Source organism: Camelina sativa, chromosome 17 (assembly GCF_030686135.1).
Source record: "Camelina sativa cultivar CO46 ecotype springtype chromosome 17, ASM3068613v1".
Classification (NCBI taxonomy): Eukaryota; Viridiplantae; Streptophyta; class Magnoliopsida; order Brassicales; family Brassicaceae; genus Camelina; species Camelina sativa.
In genome coordinates, this window is record NC_141896.1 from 40,011,049 (window position 1) to 40,023,601 (window position 12,553).

A 12,553-nucleotide genomic window follows, 5' to 3' on the forward strand; every position below is an offset into this window, starting at 1 on the left:
GGCTTAACTAGTGAAAAGGCCGACAAAGAAGAAAAAAAATTAGTTACAAGAGAATCGTTTCTCTCTACATTATTTTAGTCCATCAAACGGCGCTTAAACTAAGTACCAAAGACATAAGCTACTTATATAATTTAACACTTAATCATCCTTTCTTGATCTTAATTGTTTTCTTTTACAAAAAAGAAACGACAAAAGACATTAAAAAATATAAACCCTTATAACTTTAGGGTTTACTATAAATAATACATGGCGCTCATGCTGAGTTTCCCCTATATCCATTCATTTGTTTTTGGCTAGACTTCACACTTTCACAGGTTATCAAATATTTTATTATACTTTACCCAATATCTTTATAAACAAGATCAAACCTATACTTTCTTAATTGTATTTTAGATAGTTTTTTCCATATCATGTAGAATTTGTTAGAAAATGATATAAGCTTTTTAGAAAATGACATATTTGTGCTACGGAACATAGACAGAGAAGAAAGGACAGCTAGAGCTGGGTTCTTAGCTGTTTGTTACAAAGAACCAGATGTAAGATTGAATAGTAATAATTTTAAAGTTTATAATAGAAAGAGGTGGTAATAAGAAAGGGAAACAAAGAAACAAAAAAAATTTGAAAAAAACAAAGAAGAAATATTTTGTCTTGTACGCGTACTGAGGTGTGAATATAAATAAAGTGTATAAAAATGCGTGTATCTATAACGTTTTGGGGTAACAAGTTGCAATGATAGAGCCTAAATATATAAGTATATAGGAAGTTAATTTATTGACCGATGTGTAAAAAAAATCTGCAGGCCATTGTCTTGTCCTCTTCTTATCTCCCTCTGTGTACATCTACGTACTTTTTTGTTCTTGTTCCTCTCTCACTTTTGTCTCTCTCTCATTTATTATTCTTCTCTCTCTCCAGCTCTCGTTTTTTCGAATTTCATAAGATGTAATAGAAAAAGACATTCAGTTTTTAATTACGAACAAATAATTAATAGTGTTAGAAAGTTAAAAATATAGGAGACCTATATAGGGTTAGGTCAGTGATTAGGGTTTTGGCTTTTTAAGCATGCCTTGTTTCATCTGAAGATTGAGTTTAAAAGGGAGCAAGCAAGAAGTCGTTGGCTCTCATTGCTATAGGTGTAATTATTTCGAAAACTGAAGTCTGAAGAAACCATTCCATTACTTGTTGAAATATCAGACAGTCTCTCAAAGTGTTGTGTGTTACGTCACATTTGTCCGATTGTCACGTGATTTTTATTTTCATTGCTACCGAAAAAAGTGGGAACATATCAATTTCTTTTATATATCTTGGTCTTTCGTATGTTTGGCTTTTCATGGCGTTTTAGGTGTGTACAAAAAGCACACTTGTCTTCTTTACCGTTCTGAGAAAAATTGGCTTTGTTTCTATTTTCGGATATTTTATTTATAAAAGCAAGGTCCCGATCTAGCCACGTACGACCCTGGTTATGAAAGAGATTTAAAATACGTATTGAGTTATAGGCCCAATATCAAGTTAGAGTAAACCGGTTCGAAAAACAAAAGAAGAATCAAACCAACTCCTGAATCGCAGACCGGAGAGTACGGTTAGGGATAAGGTTGACATGAGCAAGTTGAAGATTTGTCATCGGCGACCTCTTGTGACCTGTGCTAAGCCATTTCTTGATAGATTCTGCTTCGTATGTGAATCCATCGGCAGCAACGTGCGGATCTTTCATGACATCCTGCGACAAATATAAACCACATTAACTTATTAAACATCTATGGGATCTGAGTGTTACGCAAGTTATCTTCTTGCGGAGTTGTGGTCTTACCTGTGTGATAGGGCAGACAAATGATGATAGAGGTTGGCGCTCTGTCATTAACTCTTGTGCTGTTTTGAGATCATTGTCCCTCTCTTGTCGCATCACATCTGCTTCTTGCCTGGACGCTTCAAGTAGTCCTTTGACAGTCTCGAGCTCTTGTTTTTCTTTAGAAAGAGCATCCTCTGTTTCTTTCCTAACAGTTGACTCTTGGTCGTACATGTCTCGCCAAGTTAAGACCTGTGATTTCAGGTTGTCTTGTTCTATTATACATGCTTCATGCAGTTGCTTTATTCCCTCCAACTCTTTGCTTAGTTGAGTTTCTGTCCGAAGCTGCTTCAACTCTGTTTCATGCTTTTGCTCCAAGGCTTCTTGAACTTGTGATTGACATTTACCTTGTTCTTCCTTGTAAGACTCAAGTTGCCCTTCCATCACCTCTACTTCTTCCTTTTTTATAGCAAGTGCATCTTCTGCTTCTTTTCTAAGCTCCACTTGCTCATTGTAGATGCGCAGGAAATCCCCATCGTTCCAAGTCATTAAATCAAGTTCGATTTCTCTTTTTCTCCTAAGCTGCAACTCTGCGTCATACTTGTGCCCTAAGGCCTGAGCTTCAAGTTGCACTTTACCTAGTTCTTTCTTGTAGGACTCAAGCAACAGTACCACCATCTCCACTTCTCCCTCTTTCTTAGCAAGTGCATCTTCTGCCTCTTTCCTAAGCTTGACTTCTTCCTTGTATTTTCTCTCCAACTCTACAGCCTTTAAATCAAGCTGCCTTTTAGAGACACGATTACGTTTAAATATCATATGTCTTATAATTCAGACGGTGGTTGTGTTACCAGAGAACTTTGAACTAGCTGATTCAGATTTTCATTAGAAAACTCTAAGTCAGCTAGTTTTCCAATGGAGCAGAGAAACAAATTCATAGCATCAGTGTTCCTCTCCGGTGGACAGATGGGATTCATAAGTTCCTACAAAATTACAATTTTACACTAGTATATATGCTCTTAATCAAAAACCCTACAAAATTAGCAGTTTCAAAGAGTGACAAAAATTGGCAAAGGCAAGGAAACCTTAGTTATGTTTTTCCGTGTTGTTTCAGTGATCTTCGTATTCTTGAAAATTTCAGCCAAAACCCTAACGGTCTTGATGAATCTCCAATAAGTTGATTCATCAACATAAACAAGTGGGAATTGTTCTGTTTTGGGGGATGAGTTTTCAAACTCTATTTGGCATCTGCGCAAAAACTGTCCCTCAAAAGTTGTAAACTCGCCGTCAGATGGGAGAAGGGGAATCTCGTGAAAAAGCTCTACACATAGACGAGAAAATAATACACACGAGTTTTCCAATGTCGCCATATCCAAAACGCAAGACTGCAACATACATATAATTAGTGATCAAACCATTAGAAAATGTCTCATATAAATATATAGATAGATGTATATGCCTACAAACAAAAAGCCACAGAGAACCTTTAAAAGAAAATTAGCAGAGGGAGATCGATCTTATTATTACATGAACAATCTCATCCTTGCTCTTGTCAGAGTTGCGTTGCTTCAACCAGTTGAGTAGGTTCAAAACGCAAAATCAATTGACAAAGAAGCAAGAGACTGTTCTGGCGCCGTTCTCATTGATAGGTTCTAATTAAGGTACATGTCAATGATGTCATACACAAACCCTAGATACAACCGCAAAATAAATAGAAGATTGACATAATATTTATGATATATATGACAAAGATATTATTTAGTATTTACGTAACAGTCCCTAGTATCATTATGAGGAAAGAATGGTTGTGTTATGTAGTCAGATTACAATTGATGTAGAGCTTATCTATATAGAACTCCCAAAACGAATCCAGAATAGCTGATTTATATTAGTTACAAGATGTATACCCAAATACTGTATACACCTACTAACTAACATGTTACATAAATCTACAAAATATTATTTCGAAACTTATATATATATATATAATCCCGCCAAAATTAAAAAGAAACATCAACAACTTCACTTGACTAATGAGTTTGAGTTTCCGATTCAAAGAGGTTCAAAAACATTGGATCACAAATTTATCAAGCGAGGCTCACAAATAGAGTTGTGAGGCCATTAATAATCACAATCTTATAACTTCTAAAGTAAACCGGTTTAATTTAGAAAAGCAGGAAGAACTAATTCAACTCCTCAATCGCAGAGCGGAGAGCACGGTTAGGGACAAGATCGAGATGTGAAAGTTTGAGATTTGTCATGGGCGACGTCCAGTGACCTGTGCTAAGCCATTTTTTAATTGCTTCTGCTTCGTATGTGAATCCATCAGCAGCCAAGTGTGGATCTTTCATGACCTCCTGGGACAAATATAAACATTACGAGATTGAGTGTTATGCAAGTAATCATCTTCTTGTAAAATTTTGGGCTTGCCTGTGTGATAGGGCAGTAAAATGATGGTGGAGGTTGACGTTTTGCCATTAGCTCTTGTGCTCTTTTGATAGCATTGTCCTTCTCTTCTCGTATAGCAACTGCTTCTAAGTTGATGGTTTCGAATAGTTCGTTGACTGTCTCAAGCTCTAGCTTTTCATTAGAAAGTGCAACCTCTGTTTCTTTCCTAAGAGTCGACTCTTGCTCGTACTTGTCCTGCCAAGCTCTGACTTGTGAAGTTAGGTTCTCTTCCTCTGTTTTATAGGTTTCAAGCTGTAGCTTCAGTCCTTCCAACTCTTTCAATTCTTTCTCCAGCACAGTCTCCGATTCTATCCTGCGAATCATCTCTCCCTTGTACTTGCTCTCAAACTCCTCAGCCTTCAAACGCATATCATCACGTTCAATTTCAAGAGTTTCCAGCTGAACCTTTACCTTGTTCATTTTCTCCTGTTCTCGGACAAGCAAGGTTTCTGTTTGTCTCCTAAGCTGCAACTCTGCGTCATGCTTGTGCTCCAAGGCATGCGCTTCAAGTTGCAGTTTACCTTGTTCTTCCTTGTATGACTCAAGTAAACGTTCCATCATCTCCACTTCTTCCTTTTTCATAGAAAACGCAACTTCAGCCTCTTTCCTAAGCTTGACTTCATCATTGTAATTGCTCTCCAACTCTACAGCCTGTGAATCAAGATGCCGTTAGAGATACCTACTCATACCAAAGGATTGTTTATATGAAGATTTACATATATCCAAAGTCTTTGGATTGTGATGTTACCCGAAAACTTTGAACTAGCTGATTGAAATTTGAATTTTCATTAGAAAACTGGAAGTCAGCTAGTTTGCCAATGGAGTAGAGAAATAAATGAATAGCATCGGTGTTCCTCTCAAGTGGCAAGATGGGATTCATCAGCACCTACAATATACATAATTATACAATTAATCAAAAACGCTATGAATTAAATTAGAAGTTCCAAAAGAGTGGCAAGGCAAGGCAAAACCTGAATAATGCTTTTCCGTGTGGTTTCATTGATCTTGGTATTCTTGAAAACCTCAGCCAGAACCCTAACGGTTTTGATGAATCTATAACAGTTTGATTCATGGACATAAACCAATGGTAGTTGTTCATCAGTTCTGGGGGATGAGTTTTCAAGCTCGGTTTGGCATTTGCGCAAAAACAGTCTCTCAAAAGTTGTAATATGGCCGTGAGATTCATCTGATGGTAGAGGAGGAAGCTCGAGGAAAAGCTCAACGCACAAACGAGCGAATAATACTTGGGAGTTTTCCACCATTGCGATATCGAAAACACATGACGCTAAAGACTGCAACAACATATATATATATACATAATATATTTAGAAAGAAGTCTCGTAAAAAAATATTTTATCAACAAAGAGAAACAGAGAGAGAACACCTTTAAAAGAGAAGCGGAAGGAGATGATATTATTGTATGAACAATCTCATCCTTGATCTTGTAGAAGTTGCGTTGCGTCAACCAGTTGAGTAAACTAAGACGAATTCAAAAGGCAAAATAGAACAAAACCATGAAGAAAATAGAGATCCATGTATGAAGGAGAATTTTTAGTGTAATCATATTCACTTTATCTATTTAGTTACACAAAATATTCACAATATCTACTAGTATAATATTATCTCGAAAAAAAAAGAGATGGAGGCAGAGTTTGCAGGAAAGGTTTTGTTACCTCATCGATTTTTCGAGGACTTGCTTCTCCTCAATCGAACTTACACCACCGGTGAAACTCCGGCGAGAATCCATGAGAAATGAAGAAGAACTTACCACTAAATTGTTTGTTATTGTGAGATTTGAGAAGCTCAAAAAAGTTTTTGACTTAAAAAAAAAAAAAAACATTTGAACTTCTTCGTCTGCCTGTCTTCTTTTAATTAACATCGGCCCATAAGTTTGACTGAAATGATATCAGATAGGCCCAATAAGTAAGCCCATTAGTAAAGTGTAAAACCCTAGCTATAAAAACCCTAGATGGCTCTCTTGTGAAAAAAAAATCATTTCTCTCTTCGTTGTAGAGAAATCGGCGACGAATCTGAAACTCAGAGCAACAACTAAGACTCAACAACAATGAGGGCCAAGGTTATTATTACATCTCCTTCTTCGTTTGATTTGTTTTGTTGTTCTTCTATTATGTATTCGTCGAACTCATTAGCGTTAAATTAGATTTACATCCATTAGATTATCTAAATAAGCATTCATTTATGGTGGAGTTACATATGTAAAAGTCGGACAATAAGAAGATGTTAGGATTGTGTGTGTTTTAGGACTATAGAGATGGATGTTTGGCTCTATTTGCTTTCGGTTTTGCATCACCACCATGTTGATATATGGATTGCTTGGGGAAATATGTTTTTGGTTCCTATTTGCACAGCATCCCTTGTGAAATGTAATCTATGTGTATATAGGCTTCATTACAGTTGCTTTTTAAATCTATAGTAGATCTCTTGTCTTATTGGGTTTGGTTGATGTAAATCTTATCTCTGTTTATTTCATTATGATACCTAATGTGATAGTAACGGACATTGATTGATATTGTTGTTGGCAGTGGAAGAAGAAGCGTATGAGGAGGTTGAAGAGGAAGCGTCGAAAGATGAGACAGCGATCCAAGTAGACCCACACACCCAAGTTTCCGCTCCCCTCCTCCCCCCCCAATAAATCTCTCAGCCGCTCTCAGTGATTCTGTTTACTTTTAGTTTTGTTTTCTTGAGACTTTTTTTTCTTCTTTTAATATATCTGAGTTTGAACATTCTGTGATGTATGTAAAACTTGCTTTGTTCTCTCTTTTTTCAAAATATATATCGTCACAGATACTCCTTATCTCTGAATCTAATATATTCTCTCATAATGTGTCTGTAGCTTAGTTGTTAAAAAATAGGGTGAAACTGTCTTTAAAAATGAATTAACGAACAACCCATTTAAGTTGATTTTAGCTCATAAATCGTAATCTCGAAATGTGTTTTATCAAAATGTGAAAATTTGTATTTAAAAAAATGCTTTAGTAAATAATTCTGAAATTGAAAGGACCAATCAGCACATTTGTTAGTAGCGGGGCGATAAAGATAGACAAAATAAAGAAAGAAGCATCGAGAGACATTTTAGAACTTTGAAGGTGAGAGAGGCTGAGAAAATTACTAGAAACAATGGCGAGAGCAGCTTGTAGCAGTGCCGTCGTCACGGCTATGGCTTTGTTGCCTTCTTCTTCTTCTTCTTCTTCTAAGTCTCTTCTCTTTAGTAGAAACCACCAGCTCCTCTTCTCCGGAGGTAAATCCAAGTTCGTCGGAGTTTTGACCTTCCAGAACCAGAAGCGATGCTTTGCCTCCACTACCAAAGTAAGCATGAGCTTGAAAGCTGGAATCGTCGGTCTTCCTAACGTTGGCAAGTCTACTCTCTTTAACGCCGTCGTATGTCTCTCTCTCTCCCTCTCTCTCTCTATATATATATCTAATCCTTCTTCTCTTAGGCATTTCATCGAACACCTTTTGGTCAATGTCTCAGGTTGAGAATGGAAAAGCTCAAGCTGCTAATTTCCCCTTTTGCACGATTGAGCCCAATGTTGGCATTGTTGCTGTTCCTGATTCTCGTCTTCATGTTCTCTCCAAACTCAGTAGTTCCCAAAAAATTGTCCCTGCATCCATTGAGTTTGTGGACATTGCTGGTCTTGTCAAGGGTGCTAGCCAAGGAGAAGTCTGATTCATCTCTCTCTCTCTCAATGCCTGGTAACTCCATAACTCACAAGTTTTGATTTTTTTTTTTTTTTTTTTTTTTTTTTTTTGTTTTGTTTGTAGGGTTTAGGCAATAAGTTCTTATCTCACATCAGAGAAGTTGATTCCATCCTCCAGGTTCATTTCTCCTCTTCTTGTTCATCATGGTTATGCTTTTGTTTTCTTGCCCTTAGTGTACTGATTCCTGATGTTCCTTGTGTAGGTGGTGCGATGTTTCGAGGACAATGACATTATTCATGTCAATGGCAAAGTTGATCCCAAGTCTGACATTGATGTCATCAATCTCGAGCTTATTTTCTGCGACTTAGATCAGGTGCACTCACACCCATTCTCTTCTTACTCTCTTCTTATATAACTCTTTTTTTTTCAATGTTCAATGAGCTGTTCATTCTTGAGCTATGCACTTGTGTGAACACACCCTGTCTCGTGTTTAGGATTTCGTTTTCTTAACTAATTCACTAGCGAGAGAGTACTGATCTTCTTTCTTATCTGTGTAACTGTGTTCAATACACTCCAGAACACCTTTATGTCTTAAACCGTTGATGAGGCTAATTTACATCTTTTGCAAAAAATGCAGATTGGTAAAAGGATTGAAAGACTTAAGAAAGGGAAGGCTAAGGATTCACAATCCAAAGTCAAGGTACCCGAGATACTACTGACTTCTCATAAGCCGGTCTGCTGATATTCACGATGTGTATGTGACATTCTATGACACAGGAGGAAGCTGAAAAATCTGCTTTGGAAAGAATTCAGGAAGCTCTTCTGGATGGAAAACCTGCACGGGCAGTTGCATTGTCCGACCTCGAGATGGATGTTGTGAAGCATCTCTGCTTGCTTACAATGAAGCCTATGATCTATGTGGCAAATGTTGCGGAAACCGATCTTGCTGAGCCGGAGAAGAACGCTTATGTTGAAGAAGTAAAGGGTCTTTCTTCTGATTTGCAGTCTGGACATGTGGTTGTTTCAGCCCAGGTCAAGATCTTTGTCTATTTACATCATACGTTTTCATGCATGTGTTTTCCTTAAACTGTTCTTCCACTACTTGACAAAATCTTCCTTTCCTGGAAGCAGGTTGAGTCTGAGCTAACCGAACTTCCTCTTGAAGAACGCACAGAATATTTGAACTCTCTAGGTGTCAGTGAAAGTGGCCTCGGGAACCTTATCAGGGCAACATACAGCCTGCTAGGTTTGCAGACCTACTTCACTTCTGGTGAAAAGGTGAAGAACACATTATACATATAAAGAGAAAAGCTTGTTGTAGAACATATACATAAACTCTAAAATGTTCATTCATTCTCTATGGCAGGAAACAAGAGCATGGACAATACACGCAGGTTAGTTTCCCACTCAGTAGGGTTCTCAAAAGGCATTACTTCTTGAGAGTATATGTAGTAATTTGGTGGAAATTTCTGTTGATACAGGCATGACTGCACCACAAGCTGCTGGCGTCATTCATTCCGACTTTGAGAAAGGTTTTATTAGAGCTGAGACTGTAAGCATTGTTTCTCTCTTAATGAATCTCTTGTACATTTATACTCCCTATTCTGAACATGAACCCATGGTCATGAAAATTGGAAATTAAAAGCTTCAGTTGTCAGGTTATTTTTCTTTCATATGAATCCAGACATCATCTCAATCGTTTTCTTGTTCAGGTTGCATATGAAGATTTTGTCTCTGCTGGGTCTCTTGCAGCAGCAAGGGAGAAAGGACTTGTAAGTTTCTTCCTGGTGTCCATAAATTGAGCTGTCTGGCTTGTAATGAGACATCTTACAATTCTCTTCTCACTCGGAGTTTGCTTGAAATATTATTATTTTGCTCTGCAGTTGAGATCAGAGGGTAAAGAGTATATTGTCAAAGAAGGAGATGTGATGCTTTTCCGCTTCAACGTATAGCATAACCCTGAGATATCAATCACTTCTTCACAGAACACCACAGGTTGGCATTTATTTACTACATTGAGATTCATTGCTCTTGGTTTTGCAAAATATAGTGACATATCTTTCTTTTATTTTTATTTACGTTCCAAGGAAGTAATTTCTATATGAAACAGATGAGATGTATAAGTTGGGTAGAACAAGGTCAAGAGGTGACAGATTTCATAGGATTGGCAATGAGAATTTTATGCAATAATCATATGTATTGACGTCAATCACACCATTTTATATGAATCTTATACTTGATATCATCTTTTGTGGAGTTTTTTCTCCAATTATATGGCTGAAATAGTTTAATGACTGGCAATATTGAAAAAACTCGATTTGCTGGCAAATGCTGACCATTTGGTCTGTGATACACAAACTACTCAGTACAGGGAAATAACTAACTTTTTAAAACTTTGTTCTGTACAAAAGAATAAAAATTTAATTACAATACAACAACCAAATAAAATAAAAAAATCAGAAATAGCACACTCAATAAAAAAGTTAACAAAAAATGGTAAAAAGATACAATCCAAAGACAAAGAAAGTAACACACTACATTGGGAGAGTTCCCTATAAGACACAATCCAAAATGCAGCAACACTACATTGCAGCCAAACTGAAAAGAAAGTAAAACAAATACAGTATATGAATGTGGATAATAGTATGGATGAAAAAGATAAAATCACCATCCACGTAAAACTCCGTCACTGCCTTTGCTGTGCGTCTGATGATGAGGCTGCACAGTTTGGGGAGAGTCGTCGTCCTTGGTCATCACCAGGTAACCCAAGCTGATCTTGTAGCTGAAAAGGAAACTCTGTTAATGAAGCTATCAAATTTAACAAAAGAGCTTGAAGATGAAAGAACTAAGTCTCAGAGACTTGAGAAGCAATTGGAAGAACAATGGAAGAACATCAATATCAATATGCTAAGTAAAGGAACAAAGGATCTTGACACAATTATGAGCAATGGAAGATCTAGTACTGTGAAGTGGGGTCTTGGCTATCAAGGAGATGATGGGTCAAAATCTACTAAGTTTGTCAAAAGCTCGATCGACATTAGAGGACAAAGCTGTTGGAGTCAAAAGACAGTCACACATGAAACAAGCACCTATACTTTCTAAAGCAAACAATAGGATTATTAAAGGTGTGTATCCTCGAAAGTGGCCTCAGTCCACTTACAGAGCCTGGTATGGAGTCACCCCTCGCGACCAACCGCTTGCTGCATATGGTCCAACAGGTAATTCTCAAGTATCACAATATGCTTATGGGCCTGTTTCCAACGTGCAACGCGAAAAATGGATGTTGGTACTGTGGTAATCTTATCCACTACAAGACTCAGTGTTATGGCTATAACAATCGAGTGTTAGGGCTCATGCAGCATGAGAAGTATCACAGAGACATGAGATCGAGTACTCATGTGTATATCAAGAAGAATGACTTGTACTGCAATGTGGCGTATACTGCTGAGAAGTCTGGTCCTGAACAGAAGAAATGGTACTTCGACAATGGTTGTACCAGATACATGATTGGTGCTCAGACAAATCTGTCCGATTTTGAAAATGTCACAGCGGGTAGAGTTACTTTTGGAGATGGAGCTAAAGGAAAAATCAAGGGTAAGGGTGTTAGCGGTGGAGAAACACAGCCTAGTCTGAAAGAAGTGTTTCTTGTCGATGGGTTGAAAGCTAATCTCATTAGTGTCAGCCAGTTATGTGATGAAGGTCTAGATGTTACTTTTACTAAACATGATTGCAAGGTTGTGGATCAACAAGGGTCTGTAAAACATGATTGCATGTTTTGTCTCCTCTATTGAGCTTAAGAACCATAAAGAGACCTTGGTGGATGAGTTCTGGATAGCTGTTATGCAAGAAGAACTTGAACAGTTTTGCACGAAGTGATGTGTGGGAGCTGACAAGGAGACCTGATGATGTGAATGTTGTAGGAACTAAGTGGATCTTTAAGAACAAGAGTGATGGAAATGAGTGTATTGTAAGGAATAAAGCTTGGTTAGTTGCTCAAGGCTATTCACAAGTAGAGGGAGTCGACTTTGATGAGAGCTTTGCACCTGTTGCAAGGTTGGAATCATATTTTTGTTTGGAATGACATGTGCTATTAACTTCACGCTACATCAGACTGATGTTAAGAGTGCTTTCCTCAATGGGATTCCTCAAGAAGAAGTCTATGTGGAGCAACCCAAAGGATTCAAGAATCTACAACATGTGTACAAACTGAATAAAGCATTATATGGGCTTAAACAAGCACCTAGAGCCTGGTATGAGAGATTGACTACATTTTTGTTGGATCAAGGGTATGTTGGAGGGAGTGTGGACAAGACTCTGTTCGTTCTCAGTCATAAGGTCATCTCCATCAAAGAATTTAACCCTAGAGTACCTTCTGTTTAGGTAACAAGACATGATATTCAAGACAAGAAAGCCATTGGACACATGCCTGAGCAATATATATATTTTTAAGAACCTCAAATTTAACAACCTTCAATGGACCCATGAAATATTAAAGTTTCTTAAGAAGTTCTTAATTTCACTTTTTTCAAAAATAAGAATAAAATATATTTTAAGATATTTTGTTTAAATTTTTTGATAGAAATGCCCTAATGAAGACCTGATGTTTGTTCAGATATATGTCGATGACATTGTCTTCGGATCAACTTGTCAGCCTCTTGTGCATCTGTT

The 12,553-nt window shown here is 37.4% G+C and overlaps 3 protein-coding genes and 1 long non-coding RNA gene across 5 annotated transcripts; 2 read left to right on the forward strand and 2 right to left on the reverse strand.

Moving 5' to 3' along the window:
• Positions 1–1,540: 1,540 nt before the first annotated feature.
• On the reverse strand, positions 1,541–3,162 carry LOC104760050 (U-box domain-containing protein 57-like). Its single transcript, XM_019239068.2, has 5 exons — positions 2,863–3,162; positions 2,629–2,760; positions 2,365–2,548; positions 1,805–2,280; positions 1,541–1,714 (listed from the first exon to the last, which is right to left on the reverse strand). The coding sequence occupies exons 1-5, from the start codon at positions 3,145–3,147 to the stop codon at positions 1,541–1,543; spliced, it is 1,251 nt and encodes a 416-aa protein (XP_019094613.1). The 5' UTR covers positions 3,148–3,162.
• Positions 3,163–3,843: 681 nt separating this feature from the next.
• On the reverse strand, positions 3,844–5,502 carry LOC104760051 (putative U-box domain-containing protein 58). Its single transcript, XM_019239069.2, has 4 exons — positions 5,197–5,502; positions 4,974–5,111; positions 4,208–4,876; positions 3,844–4,134 (listed from the first exon to the last, which is right to left on the reverse strand). The coding sequence occupies exons 1-4, from the start codon at positions 5,485–5,487 to the stop codon at positions 3,961–3,963; spliced, it is 1,272 nt and encodes a 423-aa protein (XP_019094614.1). The 5' UTR covers positions 5,488–5,502; the 3' UTR covers positions 3,844–3,960.
• Positions 5,503–6,174: 672 nt separating this feature from the next.
• On the forward strand, positions 6,175–7,048 carry LOC104758894 (uncharacterized). Its single transcript, XR_762785.2, has 2 exons — positions 6,175–6,302; positions 6,769–7,048. It is a non-coding gene; the product is annotated as an uncharacterized LOC104758894 (long non-coding RNA).
• Positions 7,049–7,186: 138 nt separating this feature from the next.
• LOC104758895 (uncharacterized) lies at positions 7,187–10,130 on the forward strand. Of its 2 annotated transcripts, none has more exons than XM_087495363.1 (12): positions 7,187–7,624; positions 7,719–7,907; positions 8,009–8,062; positions 8,148–8,258; positions 8,523–8,585; positions 8,663–8,917; positions 9,017–9,163; positions 9,252–9,279; positions 9,367–9,437; positions 9,598–9,657; positions 9,769–9,880; positions 9,973–10,130. In XM_087495363.1, the coding sequence occupies exons 1-11, from the start codon at positions 7,364–7,366 to the stop codon at positions 9,835–9,837; spliced, it is 1,308 nt and encodes a 435-aa protein (XP_087351489.1). In that variant the 5' UTR covers positions 7,187–7,363; the 3' UTR covers positions 9,838–9,880; positions 9,973–10,130. The 2 variants fall into 2 exon arrangements, with proteins under 2 accessions (XP_087351489.1, XP_087351490.1); XM_087495364.1 differs by having other exon boundaries at positions 7,205–7,624; positions 9,996–10,130.
• Positions 10,131–12,553: the final 2,423 nt, after the last annotated feature.

Excerpts from the sequence above, each read along its gene's own strand:
- LOC104760050 (XM_019239068.2), bottom strand. The coding sequence starts at position 3,147 with ATGGCGACATTGGAAAACTCGTGTGTATTATTTTCTCGTCTATGTGTA. Across the intron at positions 2,549-2,628 it reads AGCTAGTTCAAAGTTCTCTG|GCTGTAGAGTTGGAGAGAAA; the intron begins GTAACACAACCA and ends CTTGATTTAAAG. Across the intron at positions 2,281-2,364 it reads CAAGTATGACGCAGAGTTGC|AGCTTAGAAAAGAAGCAGAA; the intron begins AGCTTAGGAGAA and ends ATGAGCAAGTGG.
- LOC104760051 (XM_019239069.2), bottom strand. The coding sequence starts at position 5,487 with ATGGTGGAAAACTCCCAAGTATTATTCGCTCGTTTGTGCGTTGAGCTT. Across the intron at positions 4,877-4,973 it reads AGCTAGTTCAAAGTTTTCGG|GCTGTAGAGTTGGAGAGCAA; the intron begins GTAACATCACAA and ends CTTGATTCACAG. Across the intron at positions 4,135-4,207 it reads TTTACTGCCCTATCACACAG|GAGGTCATGAAAGATCCACA; the intron begins GCAAGCCCAAAA and ends TATTTGTCCCAG.
- LOC104758895 (XM_087495363.1), top strand. The coding sequence starts at position 7,364 with ATGGCGAGAGCAGCTTGTAGCAGTGCCGTCGTCACGGCTATGGCTTTG. Across the intron at positions 7,908-8,008 it reads AGGGTGCTAGCCAAGGAGAA|GGTTTAGGCAATAAGTTCTT; the intron begins GTCTGATTCATC and ends TTTTGTTTGTAG. Across the intron at positions 8,586-8,662 it reads ATTCACAATCCAAAGTCAAG|GAGGAAGCTGAAAAATCTGC; the intron begins GTACCCGAGATA and ends TCTATGACACAG.